This window comes from Aegilops tauschii, chromosome 1 (genome assembly GCF_002575655.3).
Source record: "Aegilops tauschii subsp. strangulata cultivar AL8/78 chromosome 1, Aet v6.0, whole genome shotgun sequence".
In the NCBI taxonomy this organism is placed as follows: Eukaryota; Viridiplantae; Streptophyta; class Magnoliopsida; order Poales; family Poaceae; genus Aegilops; species Aegilops tauschii.
The window spans coordinates 383,833,606-383,859,105 of NC_053035.3; the positions used below are offsets into that span (position 1 = coordinate 383,833,606).

At 44.5% G+C, this 25,500-nt stretch overlaps 1 protein-coding gene across 1 annotated transcript; it reads left to right on the plus strand.

The window, feature by feature from the left end:
* Nucleotides 1-12,321: 12,321 nt before the first annotated feature.
* Nucleotides 12,322-14,655, plus strand: LOC109761705 (zinc finger protein WIP3). The gene is made up of 2 exons (XM_020320538.3): nt 12,322-13,196; nt 13,747-14,655. The coding sequence occupies exons 1-2, from the start codon at nt 12,552-12,554 to the stop codon at nt 14,203-14,205; spliced, it is 1,104 nt and encodes a 367-aa protein (XP_020176127.1). The 5' UTR covers nt 12,322-12,551; the 3' UTR covers nt 14,206-14,655.
* Nucleotides 14,656-25,500: the final 10,845 nt, after the last annotated feature.

Consider the following 25,500-nt stretch of genomic DNA (forward strand, 5'->3'; position numbering starts at 1 on the left):
CCGGGATTGGTTTTAGACCTGGATAATTGTTATTTGGTGTCAGCGTTAAGCATGAACATTATATCTGGATCTTGTTTGATGCGAGGCGGTTATTCATTTAAATTAGAGAATAATAGTTGTTCTATTTATATGAGTAATATCTTTTATGGTCATGCACCCTTGAAGAGTGGTCTATTCTTTTTGAATCTCGATAGTAGTGATACACATATTCATAATATTGAAGCCAAAAGATGCAGAGTTGATAATGATAGTGCAACTTATTTGTGGCAACGCCGTTTAGGTCATATTGGTGTAAAGCGCATGAAGAAACTCCATTCTGATGGACTTTTGGAATCACTTGATTATGAATCACTTGGTACTTGCGAACCATGCCTCATGGGCAAGATGACTAAAACACCGTTCTCCAGAACAATGGAGCGAGCAACAGATTTGTTGGAAATCATACATACTGATGTATGTGGTCCGATGAATGTTGAGGCTCGCGGCGGGTATCGTTATTTTCTCACCTTCACAGATGATTTGAGAAGATAGGGTATATCTACTTGATGAAACATAAGTCTGAAAAATTTGAAAAGTTCAAAGAATTTCAAAGTGAGGTGGAAAATCATCGTAACAAGAAAATAAAGTTTCTACGATCTGATCATGGAGGAGAATATTTGAGTTACGAGTTTGGTCTTCATTTGAAACAATGCGGAATAGTTTCGCAACTCACGCCACTCGGAACACCACAGCCTAATGGTGTGTCCGAACGTTGTAATCGTACTTTTACTAGATACTTGTTGAGTGCCCGTGCGTTGCCATGGGTTAAAAAATACTTTAACAAGAGAAAATAATGTTAACGCGCCCCTATTTACTAATAAATAAAAATCAGATGTAAATGTTAAGAAAACGCCTCCGTAACTCCGATCCGCTCTACTATCAGGATTGATGATATTCTTGAATCCTTTAAAAGCAACTCCAATGTGGTGACCCAAACAGATGCATGTTAAGTTTATTTTTCATCCGTTTGGGTCGCCCGTCCGCCTGTTCGTGTTCACTTTTTCGTCTGGATCGGCCGGTGCGCCCAACGGGTCTGGATGCATTTTATGGCATGTCGGCCCCGACATTCGGTCGAACACCTAGACGGCAAGCTCCCGCGGCGCCGCCCCGCCCCGCAGCGCGCCCCTCCATGCCATGTTGCTCGGCCGCGCCCTACCCCATAGCTCCCTCCCCGCCACACCCTCCAGCTCGACTGTGCCCCGTGCCCGAAGGTCCCGCCCCGCCCAGCTGCGCTCGCTCAACGCGCCTTGCTCGCGGCGCGTCCTGTAGTGTCGTGTCCCCGTGCCCGCCGCTGCCTGCGCAATTGCCCGTAGCGCCCACCCGCGCAGTCCGCCTCAACCTCCGGCGGTGCCCGCGCCCGCCTGTCCACGTCCTCTCGCAGCCACCCGCGTGCCCCCGCGGCGTTCGCCGTCGCTTCGCCCAGGCACTGCGGTGCTGCTCCTCGCTTCCAGCGGCATCGCGGCGACAGTGTAGGCGCGCAGGGAGAGACGGGTGCGGGAGCGACATGGCACGACAACGCAGTCACAAAATCCGAAGGGGCAGCATCGACCTCCTCGCCCCTGGTGCCACCGTGGGTCTTGCCGAAGCGCGGCCGCCTCGGCCTCGGAGCGGGTGTCCTGTGGAGGCAGCTACAACGCTCCGTCGGCCTAGCTGCTCTAGCGCGCGGTGGTGCACGTCTCCAGCGAGGCGGCCGGGCGGCGCGGTGGTGCACGGCTTCAACAAAGCGGCCAGGCGGCGCGGTCGTGCACGTCTGTGGCGCCCGGCACCGCCGGATTGGCATTCGATGGAGCAACTCAGTGGACCAATGAGAGAGAGAAAGGATGGGTGGGTGAATCACAAGTGGGCCAGGGAGGACGTGCAGTGGACAGAGACGGACGAAGAGGACGTAGAAAATGTCCGCTTTGTGTCCGCTTCGGACCCAAATTTGAGCCAAAAATAGGTCCGAGTGGACACAAAACGTACATAAAATAGGAACGGGTTTGTGCGTTGGGCGTTGTATTTTATCCGCACGGACGTAAGACGGACGATTTGGGTCGTTGCGGTTGAGTTGCTCTAAGCTACCTTCCCATGGCCTTCCTCAAGGGTTGGCATAATACAATGAAGAGAATAGTATTCTCTTGGGGATGAAGAGTTGTCCTTTAACAAGGGAAAATCATGTTAATCTCCATAACAATTTACACATGACGCTTGTTTTTCATGATTAAAAGGTAACCAACAATAATTATATGACATAGCTGTTAAAACCTACTCCCTCTTGTTTGGAATTACTTGTCGCTCAAACGAATATATCTATCACTAAATAGTGCTAGATACTTACTTGACACTCAAACGGGTATGTCTAGCACTAAATAGTAGTGCTAGATACATCCGGAGCAACAAGTACGGAGTGAGTACATAATATGAATCTTATTTTTCTTTATTCAAAGGATAAAAAGAATACATACGCTATCTTTACGAGAAGACATAGTTTCACACATACCATTGTAGATGACATGATTCTTGTAAGTTAAAAACTCCCGGGAAAAAATCCCACGAGAAAAGAAACAAGTTAAAATGTCCTTTTATAGTTTAATTCCCTTCATAATCTCATAATCAATGTGAGGACATATGTGCAAATCCTTAATGTTCTTTTATGGTTAGAGATCCATACTGTTGATCGGAGACCTTGCTCCCTTTTTTTTGAGTTGGGGCCCTTGCTTTTAGTAGCCAAGCCTTATGGCTGAGACTACTTGGGGTAAAGACATATAGCTCACTATGCATTTCTGAATGTCGGGAAAAATAATCAGTAGTTTATTATTTGAGATTATCAAGACATTTATTAAGAGTTTTGCAATTGTAAACGATGTGCATTATTACCACCTAGTCTGTAGCATATCTTCCACCTAAATTGTTGTCCTCAAGAAATTATTATGAACAAATCATAAAAGAATATATCTGCAAATAGAGAGTAATGCAAGTACCATCACAATGGAACAATTAAGGATATGAACGAATACCTTGTCTTAACTATTCAAAAATTGCAAAGGATTATATGCAATTCACAAATAGTAGTCACCAAGAGTTGTTATTCTGAAAATTAAGTGGACTGCATTTTATTTCTCTATAGGAAAGACATTTGAACTTATACAGATGAAAATGCCGCCGAAGACAGCCATCACCTCACAAGCTATATGGATTTGAATCATCCACCAGGTCAAAGAAATTTCCATAAAAAATACAAAAATACACAGAACTACCTACTTGATAACAACACAAAAATAATATTGGAAAACTTTAACACAAAGCCACACAGATCATGAGTGCATTCACATCAGTAAATAAATTTACTTAAAGCATGATCATAGTTACATCATGAACAAGAAATGTTATCGTATCAATTAGATACAGAGCCGTTAGATCAGAAGAACACGACCAAGAGCCATGTGTGTAACACCTAAAATCAATATAGTACATGTATATGAAATCCAATCCATATTACAATACATCATAGCATGTATATACAAGCAAGAAAGTGAAAGAGAAGTCAATACTTGTCAGGAACAGAGAAGACAATGAACGGTAAAGGCAGAGCTACAAAGGTTATAAGGGTATATGCGAAAAGGTGCGTGAGAGGAATACCATGATATTTACTTTAACTTGCAGATCTCCCATCCACTTTAGTGTACAACAGCCAAAGCACCAAGAACGAGAAAACATTCATTCCCGGCGTCTCCTATCTGGGCGCTGCCACCGTTGTTCACCTTGCTCTAGTAAATCTCTCCTCCCATGGCTCACATTTTCTTCAGCTCGTCCTCGGTCTATGCAGTACCAGATCAATGGCTTCCCAAAGAGTATACAACAAAACCATCACTTAACTACTTTACATCGGTAAAGAAGTATAACCAGTGGAAACTCAATGTATTGGTGGTGTATCTTCATGAGGTAGGCACAGGAGACGCCTGACATGGCGAAGAACCTTGCCATTGACACCTTTGACACGACCATCTCCGTCTAAAAGGGGAAACATTGACATGGCAACCCATGAAGTAGCATTAAGAAGCTAGCATTCTAGGCTCCGGCTTGTGTCAAACATTTAAATTATGAACAATGACAATTTCATCTCACAGTCAATATCTGCAGTTTTTAGACGTGGAAAAGAAAGAAAAAGAGAGAAAATCACTTACATAAGACCAAGCAAACAGAGGTAAATAATCATTAGCAACAAAATTCTGAACACTTACATAACTATGAAGCTTTCTTGAATGATTTCTCTCTAGCCTTTGAGAGGAAAAGCAGGATAACGCAAAGTCCGTACAAGCCTTGAAATAACACATCAATTTCTATCTAAGGCATGAAAAGCTAAGCATTTAAATCTTCTTGTATAGGTAACTCATTATTTATTATTAAGTAACATCAGGTTGTAAAGATGGTTCTAGGGTTATTCTTACAGTTTTGCATTATAGAAAATTATCTCGCAAATATGGAACTTCCCTTGTACAACAGTCAGTTTCAATGTTGGGTAGATATCCAAACCAAAAGATTGAAGCCAAACACAAGGATTTACTCCAACTTCTTCCTGTAATCCTGAAGCAGTCGCTAAACAATGCAACATGAGCATCACACGAAGGACAAATAGTAAATTGTTAAGGAAAAAAGGGGCATCAAATTATAATTTTTTTCAACAATTAAAACACGGTAATACCACAGAAAAAATTAGTTCTAGTTATGTTCCACACAAAATATTAGTTCTAGTTATGTCCCACCAGCAAGAAAAGTACATATAGAGGTAAGTCATATCTGGGGATCAAGAACATATGGAAGCATTATCACTAAACCCAAATATGCAATGATGTGTTTTTTCTTCCTCTCCTCCTTCAACCTCAATGACTCCATTGGAGTAAAGATCTGCGAAAAAAATGCGGCGGCTGATAATTTAACACCACCACAACTACCAAATCAAATCGAACTGAACCAAATCAAATAAGTCCAAGTTGTTCCAAAGCCAGGAATGTGCATGACGGTGGATGACCTCCTCAACGAGCAGACTCTGCTCGTCAGCCACCACCGTCTTTGACACGGAGCTCCTCACCGGCAGAGTGCGTCACCTCCACAACATCTGACGTCACTTTCCTTTGACGGGTGACAGGCCATCGACATCCATACAACAGTCTGTACACAAGGTCAATTCTATCTTTCTTCTGCCTGTACAAGAATCTGCAAGCAAGTCAATTTTATTCAAAATCAGCAGCTCACTTCTATTCTTACAACAACAGCAGTCACTTCACTCAGACAACAATAGCAACACAGATCAGTATTGTGACAACGATGTAAAAATAAAATAAGAAAGTTAGAGAGAGAGAGATGGGATAACAACCTTACTGACACCGGCATTCGTCTTTCCCTTTGTCTAAGAAACATGCGGAGAGCGGCGGCAGGAGGGCTTCGACCAAAGACTCATATGAGCTAGCGATGAGCTCGCGTTGTTGTTGTCCGACGCAGCATCCGCACCAGTGAGATACTCGACGGAGATGAATCAGATGACCGAGATTGAGTAACTAACCCCCTGGAGAAGGTCGGGGCCGCTGACGCCGGCGAGGGCTGGGATTGGCTTGAGGGACCGCTCGACCTCGATGACGCGGCTTACGCCATTGTCTTCACGTGGGTGGCCTGAGCTCCTGCACCAGCACGATGGTTCAGACTGGACGGCGGAGGGAAGAGGGGCGGGGCCATAGGCGATGGCGGAGAGGGCAAGGGCCGCGACGGTTCGAGCTGGACGGCGGAGGGAAGAGGGCGGGGTTGCCGGCGATGGCGGCGAGGGCCACGACGGTTCGGGCTAGCCAACGGAGGGAAGAGGAACGGGACCGACGGTGATGGGGACCGCGAGGATTGGATCGAGGGACTCCACGGTGTGGGCTCCTTCACCGGCATGGCAGTTCGGACTGGACGGCCGAGGGATTTTTGTCGGTAGACAAATGGGATCAGGAGGGGATTCTCCCGGTGAGAGATGGGGAGAAGGACGTGTGTGCCTGATCGTGGCTGCTCTATTGTACGTGGGTTTCTTTTTTTTCGTGCGGGGAAGTGGGAATCGTTTTTATCGTGCGGGGTAAGTGGGAATCGTAGGAGGGTTGTGGGAGGTCGAACCATCACGACGTTCGATTCTCCTTTGATAGTAGAAGATGGTGTGATCTATGATGTCTCTTAATGATTTACCGTTATCGTTTTAGGGTTATGCTTTAGAGACAGCTGCATTCACGTTAAATAGGGCACCATCTAAATCCGTGGAGACGACACCTTATGAACTGTGGTTTGGCAAGAAACCAAAGTTGTCGTTTCTTAAAGTTTGGGCTGCGATGCTTATGTGAAAAAGCTTCAACCTGATAAGCTCGAACCCAAATCGGAGAAATGTGTCTTCATAGGATACCCAAAGGAGACTGTTGGGTACACCTTCTATCACAGATCCGAAGGCAAGACATTCGTTGCAAAGAATGGATCCTTTCTAGAGAAGGAGTTTCTCTCGAAAGAAGTGAGTGGGAGGAAAGTAGAACTTGATGAGGTAACTGTACCTGCTCCCTTATTGGAAAGTAGTTCATCACAGAAAACTGTTCCCGTGACTCCTACACCAATTAGTGAGGAAGCTAATGATGATGATCATGTAACTTCAGATCAAGTTACTACCGAACCTCATAGGTCAACCAGAGTAAGATCCACACCAATTAGTGGTACGGTAATCCTGTTCTGGAGGTCATGTTACTTGACCATGACGAACCTACGAACTATGAGGAAGCGATGATGAGCCCAGATTCCGCAAAATGGCTTGAGGCCATGAAATCTGAGATGGGATCCATGTATGAGAACAAAGTGTGGACTTTGGTTGACTTGCCCGATGATCGGCAAGCCATAGAGAATAAATGGATCTTCAAGAAGAAGACTGACGCTGACGGTAATGTTACTGTCTACAAAGCTCGACATGTTGCGAAAGGTTTTCGACAAGTTCAAGGAGTTGACTACGATGAGACCTTCTCACCCATAGTGATGCTTAAGTCCGTCCGAATCATGTTAGCAATTGCCGCATTTTATGATTATGAAATTTGGCAAATGGATGTAAAGACTGCATTCCTGAATGGATTTCTGGAAGAAGAGTTGTATATGATGCAACCTGAAGGTTTTATCGATCCAAAGGATGCTAACAAAGTGTGCAAGCTCCAGCGATCCATCTATGGACTAGTGCAAGCATCTCGGAGTTGGAATAAACGTTTTGATAGTGTGATCAAAGCATATGGTTTTATACAGACTTTTGGAGAAGCCTGTATTTACAAGAAAGTGAGTGGGAGCTCTGTAGCATTTCTAATATTATATGTGGATGACATATTGTTGATTGGAAATGATATAGAATTTCTGGATAGCATAAAAGGATACTTGAATAAAAGTTTTTCATTGAAAGACCTCGGTGAAGCTGCTTATATATTGGGCATCAAGATCTATAGAGATAGATCAAGACGCTTAATTGGACTTTCACAAAGCACATACCTTGATAAGATTTTGAAGAAGTTCAAAATGGATCAGTCAAAGAAAGGGTTCTTGCCTGTGTTACAAGGTGTGAAGTTGAGTGAGACTCAATGCCTGACCACTGCAGAAGATAGAGCGAAAATGGAAGTCATTCCCTATGCTTCAGCCATAGGTTCTATCATGTATGTAATGCTGTGTACCAGACCTGATGTGTGCCTTGCTATAAGTATAGTAGGGAGGTACCAAAGTAATCCAGGAGTGGATCACTGGACAGCGGTCAAGAACATCCTGAAATACCTGAAAAGGACTAAGGATATGTTTCTCGTTTATGGAGGTGACAAAGAGCTCGTCGTAAAAGGTTACGTCGATGATTGGAAACGATATAGAATTTCTGTATAGCATAAAAGGATACTTGAACAAGAGTTTTTCAATGAAAGACCTCGGTGAAGCTGCTTATATATTGGGCATCAAGATTTATAGAGATAGATCAAGACGCTTAATTGGACTTTCACAAAGCACATACCTTGATAAAGTTTTGAAGAAGTTCAAAATGGATCAAGCAAAGAAAGGGTTCTTGCCTGTGTTACAAGGTGTGAAGTTGAGCCAAACTCAATGCCCGACCACTGCAGAAGATAGAGAGAAAATAAAAAATGTTCACTATGCTTCAACCATAGGTTCTATCATGTATGCAATGTTGTGTACCAGACCTGATGTGTGCCTTTCTATTAGTTTAGCAGGGATGTACCAAAGTAATCCAGGAGTGGATCATTGGACAGCGGTCAAAAGCATCCTGAAATACCTGAAAAGGACTATGGATATGTTTCTCATTTATGGAGGTGACAAAGAGCTCGTCGTAAATGGTTACGTCGATGCAAGCTTTGACACTGATCCGGATGACTCTAAGTCACAAACTGGATACGTATTTATATTGAACGGTGGAGCTGTCAGTTGGTGCAGTTCTAAGCAAAGCGTCGTGGCGGGATCTACGTGTGAAGCGGAGTACATAGCTACTTCGAAAGCAACAAATGAAGGAGTCTGGATGAAGGAGTTCATATCTGATCTAGGTGTCATACCTAGTGCATCAGGTCCAATGAAAATCTTTTGTGACAATACTGGTGCAATTGCCTTGGCAAAGGAATCCAAATTTCACAAGAGAACCAAGCACATCAAGAGACGCTTCAATTCCATCCGCAACCAAGTCAAGGAGGGAGACATAGAGATTTGCAAGATACATACGGATCTGAATGTTGCAGATCCGTTGACTAAGCCTCTCTCACGAGCAAAACATGATCAACACCAAGACTCCATGGGTGTTAGAATCATTACTGTGTAATCAGATTATTGACTCTAGTGCAAGTGGGAAACTGAAGGAAATATGCCCTAGAGGCAATAATAAAGTTGTTATTTATATTTCCTTATATCATGATAAATGTTTATTATTCATGCTATAATTGCACTAACCGGAAACTTAGTACATGTGTGAATACATAGACAAAGAGAGTGTCACCAGTATGCCTCTACTTGACTAGGTCGTTGAAGCAAAGATGGTTAAGTTTCCTAGCCATAGACATGAGTTGTCATTTGATTAACGGGATCACATCATTAGAGAATGATGTGATTGACTTGACCCATTCCGTTAGCTTAGCATTCGATCGTTTAGTGTATTGATATTGCTTTCTTCATGACTTATACATGTTCCTATGACTATGAGATTATGCAACTCCCGAATACCGGAAGAACACTTTGTGTGCTACCAAACGTCACAACGTAACTGGGTGATTATAAAGGTGCTCTACAGGTGTCTCCGATGGTACTTGTTGAGTTGGCATAGATCGAGATTAGGATTTGTCACTCCGACTGTCGGAGAGGTATCTCTGGGCCCTCTCGGTAATGCACATCACTATAAGCCTTGCAAGCAATGCAACTAATGAGTTAGTCGCGAGATGATGTATTACGGAACGAGTAAAGAGACTTGCCGCTAACGAGATTGAACTAGGTATTGAGATACCGACGATCGAATCTCGGGCAAGTAACATACCGATGACAAAGGGAACAACGTATGTTGTTATGCGGTTTGACCGATAAAGATCTTTTACCAATATGAGCATCCAGGTTCCGCTATTGGTTATTGACCGGAGACGAGTCTCGATCATGTCTACATAGTTCTCGAACCCGTAGGGTCCGCACGCTTAACGTTCGGTGACGATCGGTAATATGAGTTTATGTGTTTTGATGTACCGAAGGTAGTTCGGAGTCCCGGATATGATCACGGACATGACGAGGAGTCTCGAAATGGCCGAGACATAAAGATCGATATATTGGATGACTATGTTTGGACTTCGAAAGGGTTCCGGGCAAGTTCGGACAAATACCGGAGTACCGGGGGGTTACCGGAACCCCTCGGGGAGTGTAATGGGCCTATTGGGCCTTAGTGGAGAAGAGAAGGGGCTGCCAGGACAGGCCGCGCACCCCCTCCCCCTCTAGTCCGAATTGGACAAGGAGGGGGGGGGGGCGGCGCCCCCCTTTCCTTGCCCCTCTCTCCTCCTTCCCTCTCTCCTACTCCTACTCTTGGAAGGGTTGCAGTCCTACTCCCAGTGGCAGTAGGACTCCCCTTGGGGCGCGCCTAGGAGGGCCGGACCCTCCCCCTCCTTCACTCCTTTATATACGGGGGAGGGGGGCACCCCAAAGATACAAGTTGATCAGTTGATCTTTTAGCCGTGTGCGGTGCCCCCCTCCACCATAATTCACCTCGGTCATATCGTAGCGGTGCTTAGGTGAAGCCCTGCGTTGGTAGCATCATCATCACCGTCATCACGCCGTCGTGCTGACGGAACTCTCCCACGAAGCTCTACTGGATCGTGAGTTCGTGGGACATCATCGAGCTGAACGTGTGCTGAACTCGGAGGTGCCGTGCGTTCGGTACTTGGATCGGTCGGATCGTGAAGACGTACGACTACATCAACCGCGTTGTCATAACGCTTCCGCTTACGGTCTACGAGGGTACGTGGACGACACTCTCCCCTGTCGTTGCTATGCATCACCATGATCTTGCGTGTGCGTAGGAAAATTTTGAAATTACTACGTTCCCCAACAAATTTTTATCGCTTATTCACGGCAATTTTATTATTAAAAGCATGTCATTTTCATTTTTTACAACATGACAACTTTATTATCAGGAGCATGGTAATTTTAATTTTATGAGCATGGCAAATTTATTTTTAATGGCATGGAATTTTTTATCATGGCAATTTCCTGCATGTGTTTTCTATGTTTTTGAAAACAAAAATGTAAAGCATGACAAATTATGTATTTTTTTACACTTAAATTGCGATGAAGTGTATTTTTTAACATCATGGCAAATAATGAACTTGTTGTAGTATAACTTTTGTACATTTTCTTTATAGATTGGAGGAATTTTGAAGAAATTATAAATTAGAGGATGGCAAGTTTAAATGGCAACCGCAAATTTATTGTTTTCCTCTGCCTTTTTCAGTATAAGGAAATATTTGTTTTGGGGTCACGAGGGACCACCCCTAGAGCGAACACTCAAGGGAGAGCGTTTCGTTCGCCGGTTCCGATCCTCAAGTGTTACAGAATGTTCTTCAATTCAAATAGGTATGATCCCCCCCCCCCCCCCCCCCCCCATTGAACATATTGTCCGCTAGGGGGAACCTCCCCAACTGGCGATCGCCAGATATCAGGGTCCTTTTTTGGTATGTTTATGGCGATTCTTAGTTTTTTCTGAGGGGATTTATAGCAATTCTTAGTTTGTGCATCACTTTAGCAGTCTTCATATTATTATGAAGCACGCTCCATATGGTGGATGATGATCGATATTATGACGACTCTAAAATGGTTGCCTCTAATTAAGGACCTTTTTTGAAGCAGGACATAGTGCCGAAGTTCTTGTGGCCCGTGTCTTTTAAGACATAAACCCTGCTCGGTGAGCATATTCACACTTGGAGATCAAGGTCCACAATCATCATGCACGTGTCTGAAGCCGAAGGATATAGCACAAACCTGCATGTAACACGTACCCAAGGAGAAAACACACACCATATCTAGCTAGAGAACAAAGATATGTGATGGTGTAGAGTATATAATACTTCAGAGAGGTAAGCAGCGCATCCTAAACTCCCTGTCATATGACTACATATTAATCAGTAAGATATTGTTTAGTGCATAATCCATAGCAAAGCGTGCATAGAGCTAGAGGCGTGTCGCCAACAATCTGCCTACGTCTCGTCAGAAAGCGACGTAGCTGTTCTACATACATATATACGTATTCTAGCAATCATTCACCCTATTAAGTACTCTACTCCGTATTAGCTACCACAATCAGCATCACCAACAGCAAATTAAATACGTGCGTCAGGAAGTGATAGAATAATACTGGTAGCAGACTAGCAGCTACACGTTTTTTTGACATCCCATAATCGATCGATCGATCGGGTACCCGAATTGACCCCCACTACATGTTGGATTGATATTCCCCGAGAGATCGATGGAGAACCTAGTACTACCGCGTTCCTTTGCGGCAATAGTATCTGTACCCGCCGCCCCAGAGGCGGCGGCGGGAATGTAACTCCGGTGCCATTCCACACATCAGCCTCGCTGTCATGCTAGCTCCAGGCACCAGTATAGATGCCCGGATTATACAGCTCGCCCTTTTCACACGCGACACCACGCGCCCGCGGCCCCCGGCTTAATCTGCTTACCTCACGAGCTCCAGCCAGCCTTCCAAGCTCCCGAGGGCCGGCCGCGACGCGACTGGCGCGTATAAAGCTTGGCCGAGAGCAACACCAACGGCGCACCAGCTTCCCTCCTTCCCCAGCTTTCCTTCCCCGTTTCTTCCCGGCCGTGACATGCACGGCTTGACATAGACGACCTCTGCCAGTCCTCTCCACCGAGAATCCAACCCAACCCCCACACACATATAAAGCCGGGGCCTGCGCTGCGATATATTGCAAGCGAGACACGCAGACCTTGCTACATAGAGGAGGTCCGGGGTCCAAATCGAACTGTATATGGCGCTGAGTGCTTACGCGATGGAGAGCGCGGGTCTGGGTGTGCGGTACTTTGAGTGGCTCAGGCCGCGGTCACCGCGGGCATCCTCGCCGTCATCGATGCCATCCTCGCTCTCGTCGCCGTCGAGTGACTGCCTGGTGCCCGGTGAAGATCATCGAAGCACCATGCTGTGTCTGCCGCTCCTCGGCAGGGTCGGGGCTGGGGAGGAGACGACGAGCGGCGGCACCCCTGTTGGCGCGCAGACAAGTCCTATCAAAGAAGAGCTGAGCGGTATTACGGAGGACGCCGGTGTTGACCTGAACATCGGCTTGCCGGCCGGTGGCGGCTATTGTTCTGAAGAAGAGGTGCCGCCCATGGCCATGTCCATGGACGAGGACGAGGAGGAGGAGGAGGTCGAAACGGAGGATGAAGAGAAGCCAAGGTACGAGAGGTTCAAGGTGGAAACAGGCGTGCAAGTTGAACATAGTGAGATTCTGGTGGAGTCAGTGGAGGGATCAGACCGCGTATCCATAGGCCGCGAAGAGACCAGCGGCTGCCGCCACCGGCGGTTCTGGATCCCGACGCCGGCGCAGATACTCATCGGCGCCGTGCAGTTCGTCTGCCACGTCTGCAGCAAGACCTTCAATAGATACAACAACATGCAGGTGACCGATCGATGCCCCACCTTTTGTTTAATTTCGGCTAAGATTTGCGCCCCCTTTTGTTTAATTTTCGACTAAGATTTGCGCCGAAATCTAAGTTTTCCGATTCATCTCCTATTCTTCTCTTTTTCAAACGACCTAGTTGTGTTTTGAATTTAATTTTTCACATATGAACACATGCATAACGTTGGAGCTTAATGGATGACTACTATTTTGGATAGTAAAGCACAGGTGGCGTGCAATACTGCTAGTGAGACAAGATTTATATTCCTTTTGCTTGTGTCTCCACTCTCAACTCGGCCTCATGCATGCATACATGCATCTTCATGTTTGCCGAATAATAACCTAGCAAATATATCCATGCCGCCCGCAAGGAATCAAATATATGCTACTTGAAATGGAAATGGAACTAGACCACCATAGCCACGGCCACGTAGTATATATCAGGCTAGCTCGGTTCACACATGCATCTTTTCTATCCAAATATATTCGTTTGCTCCACTGATTCTCATCCGTGCCGTAGACTCGACTGACATGCTGATGCCGCATGCAGATGCACATGTGGGGCCACGGGCGGGAGTACCGGAAGGGCCCGGATTCGCTCAAGGGCGCGGCGGGGCAGTCGACCCACGCGGCGGCGCTGGCGCTGCTGCGGCTGCCGTGCTACTGCTGCGCGGCTGGGTGCCGGAACAACGTGGCCCACCCGCGGGCGCGGCCGCTCAAGGACTTCCGCACGCTGCAGACGCACTACCGGCGCAAGCACGGCGCCAAGCCCTTCGCCTGCCGCCGCTGCGCCAAGCCCTTCGCCGTCAAGGGCGACTGGCGCACGCACGAGAAGAACTGCGGCAAGCGCTGGTTCTGCGCCTGCGGCTCCGACTTCAAGCACAAGCGCTCCCTCAACGACCACGTCCGCTCCTTCGGCGGCGGCCACCGCCCCGTAGCCCCCGCCGACGCGGCGGCCGCGCCCGCGCCGACGCAGCAGCGCAGGGAGCGCATCATACGGTTCGACTAGTGCCACGGTGCCCGTGCGTGAGCTTGACAGATCAATTGACAGGGTTTATTAATTAATTCTTGATCGAACATTAGCTAGTTTTGCGTACATGCGATTGGTATATGCTCCGTAGACGTGTATGTACGTAGAAGGCTGGAACAAGGAGCACACAAACCCGTGTTTATACAGTAATAAGATCATAGAGGTTTGCGGTGTAGATGATAGCTAGGCTGTGAAGTAGCCGAATTTTCTTCTGGAGGAGCTGCAGATACAGGTAGCTTGCGAGGGAGAAAATTTGTCAGCTTCACAGACCAATATTCTTCTGGCAGATATATAGTATGTATCAAATGTACAAGCATGCATGATTTCAAATTGTATGTGATTAATTAGATGGACTATCAGTTGTTAAAAAAGTCTGACCAGTTGATAATTATTTAGTGATGGCGTGCCCCTTTTCTTGTTTTTCATGAACACATTCCTCATGCAGCTGCATTTTAATTTATCCTCAGTTTTGTTGCTACTATACGAAGAACAGGACTATTATGGTCTCTTTTTTAGACAACGAAAATCAGAAATTTTGGTTACAAAAATATTCATACATGTAGGTAACAGATTATATATATTCATCACCCAGGGTGCAAAATAAGTTATTCTTCACCCGAGATAATCCTACGATCATTTCATAAATAAATTATATTTGAAATACAAAATAGTTACATTCATATTGATTCATTGCGTAAAATTTGGCATAAGAAAGAAAATATAGGTCATAAGACCAGAAAATTTATATTTTATATATGTACATTTTACACTATGTTTTTACATCTGTAATTTTACGTTACATAAAATATTTTTACTGCGATTATATATTTTCTTACTTTCTCTTTTTACGTCTGAAATAAGACAAAATTCAAGAAACACAAAATTATGGTGCATTGATGTTAGAATAGAAGGGGGCGAATGATGGATTTAAACATGTCCCTGTGAATTATGATACTTTGTCAATTAATTTGGATCGGAGGGAGTATGTAAATATAATCATTTATTGCGCAGAGTTATCTATATTGTGGTGTAATATACAATATCTTATTATGCAATTGTTTTTCTAAGCCTGCAAAACGGGTTCTGTACGCGTTGTCGCGACATTGAATACTATATAGTTTCTAAATATTACGTAGAATATAATTCAGACCCCATGATTTAAACTATACAAGAATTTTTTTATAAAAAAATCTTAACATGAAAAGTTGGGCATGTCACAATTAAATGGAATGTGATTTAAAACTCACTTAGAATGCACTATTGTATGCTGCATGGCAAAGGATTCTCATGCGTAGTCGGATGGATGCTAGTGGATTAGGCAATAAATCTAATGGCTACAACAATTTTGATGATGTGGAAGCATGCATGTTGAGATAAATAGACGTGTGGGGATCACTCTCTTAAATATATAAGATTCAAAATGACATTCTTTTATCCATTCTTGACATGCATGATTTACATATTATTTTAATATAATATGTTTGAGATGCAATATTATTTTCTCTAAAACAATTATGGCTCATTTGGTTTACATGATTTCCAAATCTGAGGAATAGGAAGAGTAAAGGATTAGGGGTGTCCTGCCCCACTCCAATCCTTATGAACTTTTATGAGATTTCACCTAATGCTTAGAATCCTAAGGAATGAGTTAAAAAATGGACACAGTTCTAAGAATTCTAGTACTTCTATTTCTTTGAAATGAATTCTAAACATAAGAAAAGAAATCCCATGGCTGGAAATCTCATATGGAATCCTCTAAAAATCGTCCAACCCGAATGAGGCATAACTATGCCGGAGTAATGAGATAGTTATGTAGCCCCGAGTTCACCAAAAAATGTGATATGTTCTAAATACTTGTACCAGTATTATTTCCTCGAATAGATCACATTCTCCTTTTTACCCCCTAAATGTGACTATGTGATAACTTTTCTCTCCAATTATTTTACAAAACTTTCAAAACTAGGAGTGGCTATTCTCAATTGACTTAGGAATAGTTATTCCCACATCCTCGTCCTTCTTATCCCTTTGTACTTGCACGAATCAGGTGTTTATATTGCATGGTTCTTATAGTTAGTATCAACCACGGAAATAAAATAGGATTTTCAAAAGCTTGTCAGACACCTAGTTGTGACATTTTGACAACTATTACTTTACTTTATTATTTTCATTGAAATGACAAGCTAGGCCCATTTATTCGGAAGCCAGACATATACTCATTATGGTCATACCAAATTATTTTCAAATTTATCAGATTTCATCAAATTTTACTCAAGTATGTCAACTCCGTTGAGTAGGTTGCACCCCACTGATCATACCCAATGTCATATACACCCCTAACAAGCTAAGATTTCTAGTTTCCCACGCAAACAACTGCAAATAGCATCCTGTGTTATGGGCCCGCCTTGTAAATCTGGGGAAATAACAAAAAATTGGTTGAAGGCCATAGCAAGGGACTGCAACTAAAAGGGTAAAATTTAGTTGCAGTTTTTTGTCTCCTCCAGATCATATTTGAGACAGGGGAGAACTTGGTTATATATTGTTTCTTTCTAGGGTGATTTGCATTGTGTTGTAACAATTTTATTTGTACATATAGATCCAGTTCTTGGACCTTCGGGGTCCCATCCTCTTGTTTAAAAAGGTGTGGTTGTCGGGGGGGGGGGGGGGGGGGGGGTGGGGGTGTAAAATGTGACAAGATTTTTAATTGGGTAAACATTGTCACAAGGTCGCAACTGGCGTGTAACATATAGAATGCACATAGAAAAATATTTGCATTGGAATATGTAAATTGTTTGTGTGTTTTATCTTAGGAAGTATTTTCATAATATATATTGTGGAAGTTGTTAATCCTACCAGGGATCTCACCTTATCCTACATGTCATATGTGTGGGATTGTCAAAGTCAACTCAACAAAAACCCCAACAATTTATCATTATCTAGAAGTTAAAGAAGAGAAGAAGATAAAGGGATAATTATAGAGATAAAGTCTCAAGATAACGAAGCACATTAGGTTAAGAGAAACTATGGACCATAGACCAGCCTTTTTCCTATCCCACAATATTGGATCGCAAACTAACTACCTTATCTCTCCTACATACCACCTCAAGGGTAGTCTTGGTGATTTGTCAAGGACCCCTAGCATATAAGATCCCCCAATGGGCATGTACTCCGTTCACTCTCACTTGAATAAACTCAAGGGGATGACACACCCTCCAAGGGACCCTCTAAGGCTTGGGAGTAGGTATTAGGATCCAAGAGAACTCAAAAGGCTCGGATCGATAAAAGAAGGGAGCATTGGAAGTGGATGCGTCGACGGATGCCTGGCGAATTCTCTCATCGCCTCTCCTAACATAGGAGTTTGTCTGCTCGACTAGGTGACCAAAATATCCGAAGAAAGTTAGTGTGTCAACTTTGCCGACGTAGAATGACCTTTGCGCAAGGCCCATGTACATATCCTACTATCTTTAATATCAAAGCATAACCATGAGATACCCTATAATCTCATGTTGTATTCATGATGAAACTAATATGTAATTCTTATGATAGAAACTAATAACAATCGGGGAGAAAAAAAAACCATTTTGGGAAGTTGATCCAAAATTTTACACAAATCAAACTGTTTGCTCAGAGCCATCATTTTCGACATGGAACTTGCTAGGCCAGTATAAGGATACCTCGTCACAAAAAAACTAAGTCATTATGCACCGTACAAAACTAAGCGATTTCACGATTGTAACTATGATTCAGGGGTCAGTGCCAATGACACTGGATCCAAGGTTTAGGAGCTTAACGCCAAACCGAATGGTGTTTAACCCTTGAGAGTGGGAAATAAGGTGGCGCCATAGTCCTCAGAGTTGATCCCCCGACTTGCCATTTCATTCGCCATCCACTAGGGGTTTTTGTCGATAGATAGTCATACATGGTGTATTATATGTTATATGTATATACGGAATACTCTGTGGGTCCATATGGGTTAGACGAACCTTGGCTTCGCGCCTGACTTGGATTTTAGGGCATACCTTGCATGTATGTATTCAAACTTGGCGAGCATATATCACTTGGTGAGGAAGAAAATAGACAAATCCGGGAAGGACTTCGAGTCTAGCACCACCTCTCCAGCCATATATAAGGAGGCCAATACACTGCAAGAAGACCCAACACTAGTGCAGAACCGGGTTTTAGCGCCGGTTCGTAAGGGCCTTTAGTGCTGGTTCTGCAACCGGCACTAAAGAGTGGAGACTAAAGCCCCCCCCCCCCCCTTTACTATCGGTTCGGCACGAACCGGCGCTAAAGTGCCACCACGTGGCATGAGTCAGGCCCGGGTGCTGGTAGACCATTAGTACCGGTTGGTAGCACCAACCGGTACTAAATGTTTGGGGGGGTTTTGGTTTTAATTTTTATTTTTCTATTAATTTTGTGTTTTCCATTTAATTCTTTTTTGTTTGCTGGTATTTTACGATACTACATATTGTACACATTATGCATATATATAAATAAATTTTCTCGTAGAACCGATCATATGTATATATAATTGAATGTCTCACAACCATCATTAATTATTCACACATACACATGTATATATATACAATTTCTCCTACATGTTGCCTTGGTGCCTTCGGAGCACGATGACAAGTGGTTCACGGTGGCGGTAGCGGGTAATAGTATTCTCCTTTGGGATCTATGACCCGGTCGAGCAAAAATCCCGCTATTTCCTCTTAAAGTGCTTGTATGCGCTCTGTTGGTAGGAGCTGGTCCCGCACCTCTTTGAACTATTAAGAAGGAGATCAATATGCATGTGTATTAGTTGTGTGACTAGATATCGACAATATGTAAGATTTGTGAATAGTGTTCTGGCAAACGTACCCAGTCCTGTCTATCAGATCTGCTCCTTTCGGACGCCATCATGCGAATGTTCTCGCAAACGTAGTATGCACACACTTCAGTCTCCGGCGCCTTCTTCAGGGCCTTTACGAGAATAGAATTTAATCAGACAATAATTAATCAAACATGTTAATTAATTAATGGTATTGAAATAAGAATTAAAGAGATGGTAGCTAGCTAGCTAGTACTACTTAATTACTTACCTTGGGTTGATACCAACATAGCTTTTGTCGCCATTTTCCTGGAGTCACCTTGATGTACTTTGCCCAAGCCCTGCCCGCCGGCAAAGAAAATTAATAAAGGGATTATTAAAAATAGTTCATATCAGGAAATGACGAACTAAATAGGCCGAGATATAGTTAATAATGATTGAAATAACCTGTCGACTATCCCTTCACGATGCTGTAGTCACTATCTTTTTTAAGTAGTGAGTCCAGTACTTCAACTTTTCCTTCGTCAACTTTAATGTCTAACAAGATCCGGTGGAAGCTGCATGCGCATACGTTTACATGTATAAATTAAGCGGGCATGTGCATAACACTAATCAACTATAACCCTAAACCCTATACACTTATTAACATCTAGCTAGTAAGCAAAAACAGAATTTGTAGTACAAGACAGTGTGACTCACTCGAAGTTGTAAGGAAGTAGTATATCTTCATTGTTATTGAGGCGCTTCAAGAACTCTATCATGTTTTTCTCTACATCTTGTCTACATCATTCCAATTTCCATGTGTATTCATTAATGGTATTTGGGTCAATGAACCCAATGCCATAGCGTCCAGCTTTTTTCATTTCATACATCTTCATCCTGCATAATACCACAGAAAAGAATATATAGTGAGGATATATAATTACAGGTAATTAATGATAAATCAATGAGCACTAGAGCTAGCTTGAGACTTAAATTACAGAAAGAAATCACTTACAGACAATAGCAACTGACGATAGATTTGTCGAGTGCATCTTGATTGAATAACTGAAATAATTCTGAATACTCAACGGACAAAGCTTTCTTATTGAAGTAATGATCTTCCTCGACTTGCACCATGAGGGACTCTCCATTGGAAATCTTGGTAATTTTCATGTACCAATCATGCAATTCATACATTCTCGTTGGGAGGTTCTTGACCTTCTCGGGCTCGACCAAAGGTTGGCCCCGGACATATTTCCGTTTTATTTCCTCCTCTCTAAGCGGAGACACGGGCTCGATATCGAGGAGTTGTCCAATAGTGATCTTGAGCATTTCAGCCTGCATTATATGCTCCTCGGTTATTACCACATCGCCCAGCTCGGGAATGTAAACGGTTTGCCCACAATAATATTGGGCGCCCGTACTCTCATGTGTTGTTGGCACAACAAGCGGGGGGGGGGGGGGGGGGGTCGATTGCACCGCCTGTTCTCCCAGTTGGGGAACGGTTTTCCCGCATTTTTTGACAGCTGCTTGTTGGCTCGACGTCGAGCTCGCTTCTTTCTGTAGTCGTGCTCGATGTGCCTTCCTGATTTGGCGCTCATAGTCTGAGTCAACAGGCTTGGGAGCTGGTGGTCTAGCCATACGAATGAAGTGGTCAATCTTTTCCTCAGGCACTTTCTCCCTCGGTGGCGTTGCCGGTTTCGGTCCAAAATGAGCGTCCACTTCGGCCCGCACTATTGCATCGTTTTGCTCCTCGGTCATGTCGTAAGGCCTCTGAGGAAGAGGAGCGAGGCTGCTTGGACCATATTTATATCGCTTGTCTCCGCCTGTACTTCCTGTACTACCTCGACTCGTACCACTACGCACCATAGCTACGGCGTGTCTCTTCTGCGATTGCTTAGGCGGCGGAGACGGCTGACGTGGCTTTGTTGGAGCAAGAGGAGTGGCCTGACGCTGTGCCGGACTTGAAGCAGGAGGTGTGGCCTGACACGGTGTCGGACTTGAAGCAGGAGGTGTGGCCTGACGCTGTGCCGGACTTGAAGCAAGAGGTGTGGCCTGACACGGTGTCGGACTTGAAACAGGAGGAGTGGCCTGACGCTGTGCCGGACTTGAAGCAGGAGTCTGCTCACGCGTTCGTGGACTTGGAGGAGCGGGAGTTTGCTGACACGGTGGCGGACTTCGACGAGGAGTCGTCAGACGCGGTGTCGGTGGACTTCAAAAGATGATGCAATCATTTCTCCATAGGATGATACAATGTATGGCCTCTCCCAGTGTGTGCTTGTCGTCACCTCCAGGAATGTCAAGCTCTAGCCCCGAATATGGGTCCACCACCTCATCAACCAAGACACGAGCATAGCCCGCTGGAATCGGGGCGCAATGGAAGGTTGCTTCGGGGGTAATTGTAAAAGCAACGGCGTCTGCCACCTTCATGGATATGTTCTTCATTTTGAAGTGTAGCTCACAGTTAGTGTTCTCTATGATGTCATCCACAGGGTATGTATCCAGCAGTGCGTCGCCCGGGGCGGAACCAACGCTGCTTCTCGGCATGGATGGGACGGTGCTATCCAATGCTGGATGATCATCCGCTTGCTGCTGCCGCTGCTGAGACCCCCTTTCCTCGCTAAGTGAGTCGATCTGCTGCTGCTGCTGCTGGAATTTGAGTGCCAAGTCCGCGTGCCTTGCTTCTAGGCCTTGAAGGCGTTCCGCGTCCAGCTTCCTCTTCTTCTCCTCCTCCATCTTCTTTCTTGCACGGGTCCAGTAGTCGTCGTTCCATTCCGAAAAGCCCTCATACCAGGGAATAACGCCCTTGCCTCGTGTTCTTCCCGGGTGTTCAGGATTTCCCAGGGCGCACGTAAGCTCGTCCTTCTCTCTGTTGGGCGTGAACACCCCCTTTCGAGCAGCTTCTATTGCGTCAAGTTACTTTTGTTCTACTCCTTTTAGACTTGCCTTCTTCGAAACCAGGCCTGTCTTCGGGTCCAACGCCCCCCATGCGCATAGAACCAAGTTCTGCACCTGGGGGCCAGCTCCTAGTAACCGGAGTGACCCCTGCATCCTCCATCTCTTGCTCAGACTTATCCCACTTAGGCATTGCCACCGCGTAGCCACCTAGACCCAGCATATGGAACTGCGTCTTTTTTGCGGCATTGGCCTTGTTTTCTCTCGACCGTTCCTTAGATAATTCTGATTCCTTGAATTTCACGAAAGCGGGCCAGTGTTCTCTTTGCTTCTCCAGTGTTCCCTTGAATGCTGGAGTCTTCCTTTCTGCAGCGAGGTAGTTGGCCCATACAGTTTTCTTGTGGGTGTTGAATGCAATTGCCATCTTCTTAAGAGCAGCGTCCTTGACTTTCTGCACATCTGCATCAGTGAAATAATCTGGTAAGGTGAAATGTTCCATCAGAGATTCCCAAAGCTTTTGTTTTGCTCTGTCGTCGACCCAAGTAACATCTGGGCGTTTAGTTTTTGACTCTTTCCATTCTTGAATGGAGATCGGGAGTTGGTCCTTCACAAGAACTCCGCACTGACGAACGAACTTGTTCGCAATGTTCTTAGGCGCGAGGGGTTCGCCACTAGCTTTGCTGGAATCGATGTTGTACTTTACACCCTCCTTCAACTTTTTGCCCGGGCCGCGCTTTGTCCTGCTGTCTGTAGAAGCAGATTTGCTTGATCTGGAGGGCTGAAAGAAGAAAGATCGATTCGTTAATATATCTTCAAATAAAAAAAACATGTGATGATCACTAGATGCCTGCTTATATAAATATACCTCGCCGGCAGTCTTTGTTATTTCAAGATCAACATTGTATTCGTCATCATAATCATTGTCTGCGTCATCATAATCATAATCATAGTTCATGACTTCATCAGCTCGGTCGTCGAGATCGAATATCTTATCATCACCCTCCCCGGTATTGTTCAGATATTGGGAGCCGTCATTTGCTTCATTCAGATCATCTGGCCTGTTAGGGCTGCGTATGATCTTGCACAGGGCCTCTTCTCCCTCTCTGCCGGTATTGTCCGCCATAGCTTTTATTTAACTAATACAGAAGAAATATAAAACAATTTAGTATTCAAATTACAATGCATGGATGCAATCAATAAGGAAAAACTGAATCGTATAGTACATAATATGCATCGTCTCGAATAATATATAATCTCGAATACATCGTCTCGAATAATATATAATTTCGAATACATCACTGGCTAGGTAGCTAATAAAGATAGAATACTATAGAAGAATCTAGGCCACTTGCGGTTCCTAGGGCGCGGGCGGTGGACACCCAAAGACAAGGAACCATCACAGGATCATATCTCCGGTCATCTGGCTAAAGAACCTGCCAGGTATTGGAGAACCTGACGTCCATAGCAGCCATGTAGCGATGGACATGCTCGTCCTCCTCCCTGACACGACGACGCACCACCTCCGGTGGGGCCGGCTCCCTCTGCACCGAATGTGGCCCACGCGAACGCCACCAAAGGAGATCAGGGTCGACGATGGGACCCGAGGCCGGGTTCCTCACCAAGCGGCGCGCCCCTCCAGGTAGCACCTCCCAGTGCCAGCCTGGCGGAGCCCAGTCCCAGACATGGGTCAGCCGGACATTGTCGCGAACGGGTCGACGGCGAGGATGCGGGTCGGGCATCGTCGAGAACAAATACTATATGCCCGTAAAAAGTAACATTTTTTAAATGATTGGATTGTGATAACTAAAATTCTATATGCAAATTCTAACAATTTGACATTAATCTAATTCATCTAACTAAAACTAATTCTAAAATTTCTAACATTTCTATATATATAACTAACATTTCTATGACATTTCTAATATTTCTATAACTAAAAAACAGAAAAATTGCTAACATTTCTATAAATATTTCTATAACTTAAAACAGAAAAATTAATAACATTTCTATATAACTAACATTTCTATAACATTTCTAATATTTCTATAACTAAAAATAGAAAAATTTCTAACATTTCTATAAATATTACTATAACTAAAAAACAGAAAAATTTCTATAACTAAAAAACTAAAAAACAATGTGTGTGTGTGTGTGGACATGGCGGCCGGGGCAGGAGCTCACCGGCGAGGCGAGGCGACGGGGGGCGGCGACGGGGACGGCGACGGGCAGCGACGACGGGGATGGGGACGGGGACGGGCCGGGCGGGGACGACGGGACGACGGGGCGGGGCGCGGCGACGACGGGGACGGGGACGGGGCGGCGACAGAGGCGTCGACGAGGGGTGGCGACGGGGGGGCGGCGGGGCAGAGGAGAAGAAGCAGATAAGAAACTGAATTTTTTGAAGTGTTTTCTTATATAGGATGGGCCTTTAGTGCCGGTTGGAGCGACCAACCGGTACTAAAGGTCAATTTTGGCCAGGCCAAGCGGCGGGAAGCACCCACCTTTAGTACCGGGTGGTGGCTCCAACCGGTACTAAAGACCCTCCCTTTAATACCGGTTTGAGCCACCACCCGGTACTAAAGGTGGTGCGCTGGCGCAGGTGCGGTGCGTCATGTTTAGTCCCACCTCGCTAGCCGAGGGGCGTCCGCACTGGTTTATAAGCCCCAGTGCGGTAGCTCTCTCGAGCTCCTCTCCAAAGCAGGCCTACTAGGCCTAAATGTTCTGTGCTGCCCTGTGGGCCTACTGGGCCTTTGCGGGCCTGCATCCTGGCCCAACAACAGGTTGGGTTTCTAGTCGTATGCAGGCCGCTGTGGCGCAGTAGGCGGGCTTTTTTATTTTCTTATTTTTTTTCTTTATTTATTTTTGTTTTATTTATTTTGAGTTGTTTTTTTGCTGTATTTAGAGTTTCTTTGTGAATATTTTTGCTTTAGATACAAAAAATTACAAACTTTCTATTAGTGCCGGTAGTTTACAAATTTGAATAGTTTACATTTTGAATTATTTGAAATTTGTATGAATCACTAATTTGTGAATAACTTAACTTTGAAAATAGATTTTTCAGTGATTCTTTTTTCTTATATTTAATATTAGTGTGTTTTATCATTATATTCAATTTGGTAATGCTTAGGTTATTTAAAAAATGAAATGCCTTTGTAACGGATGAGTTTTCGTCCGAAACCCTGATACTTCGAAAAAATTGTCCATTTTGTACACGAAGTGCATCCAGTTTTTGCGGTAACCCTCTCTACTTTTTTGCACATGCTATGTGGGTGAAATTATGATACCATGCCAACTTTCAACCTTTTCTGAGTTCATTTGAAATGCTTTTCAATTTCAGGGTCATTTAGCTGAAAAAAATCAGTAAATGGATGAAAGAATTTGTTTGCACATAAAATTTCTTCGCGTTTCAAATGCCAAAACACATAACTACCCTAACTATTACAGAGATTCCCTCCTGGGTGTGAAACACAGAAGAAAGTGATGATAGTGAAGCCGATCACATCCCAGACTTTGGGTGTGAAACTTTTTCTTCGCGTGTGTCCCTTTGCGCCGTAGCCATGGAAAATCTTCATCATTTAACTGGATGC

Coding starts and splice junctions, on each gene's coding strand:
- LOC109761705 (XM_020320538.3), top strand. CDS start 12,552: ATGGCGCTGAGTGCTTACGCGATGGAGAGCGCGGGTCTGGGTGTGCGG. Junction 13,197..13,746: donor ATAGATACAACAACATGCAG/GTGACCGATCGA, acceptor TGCCGCATGCAG/ATGCACATGTGGGGCCACGG.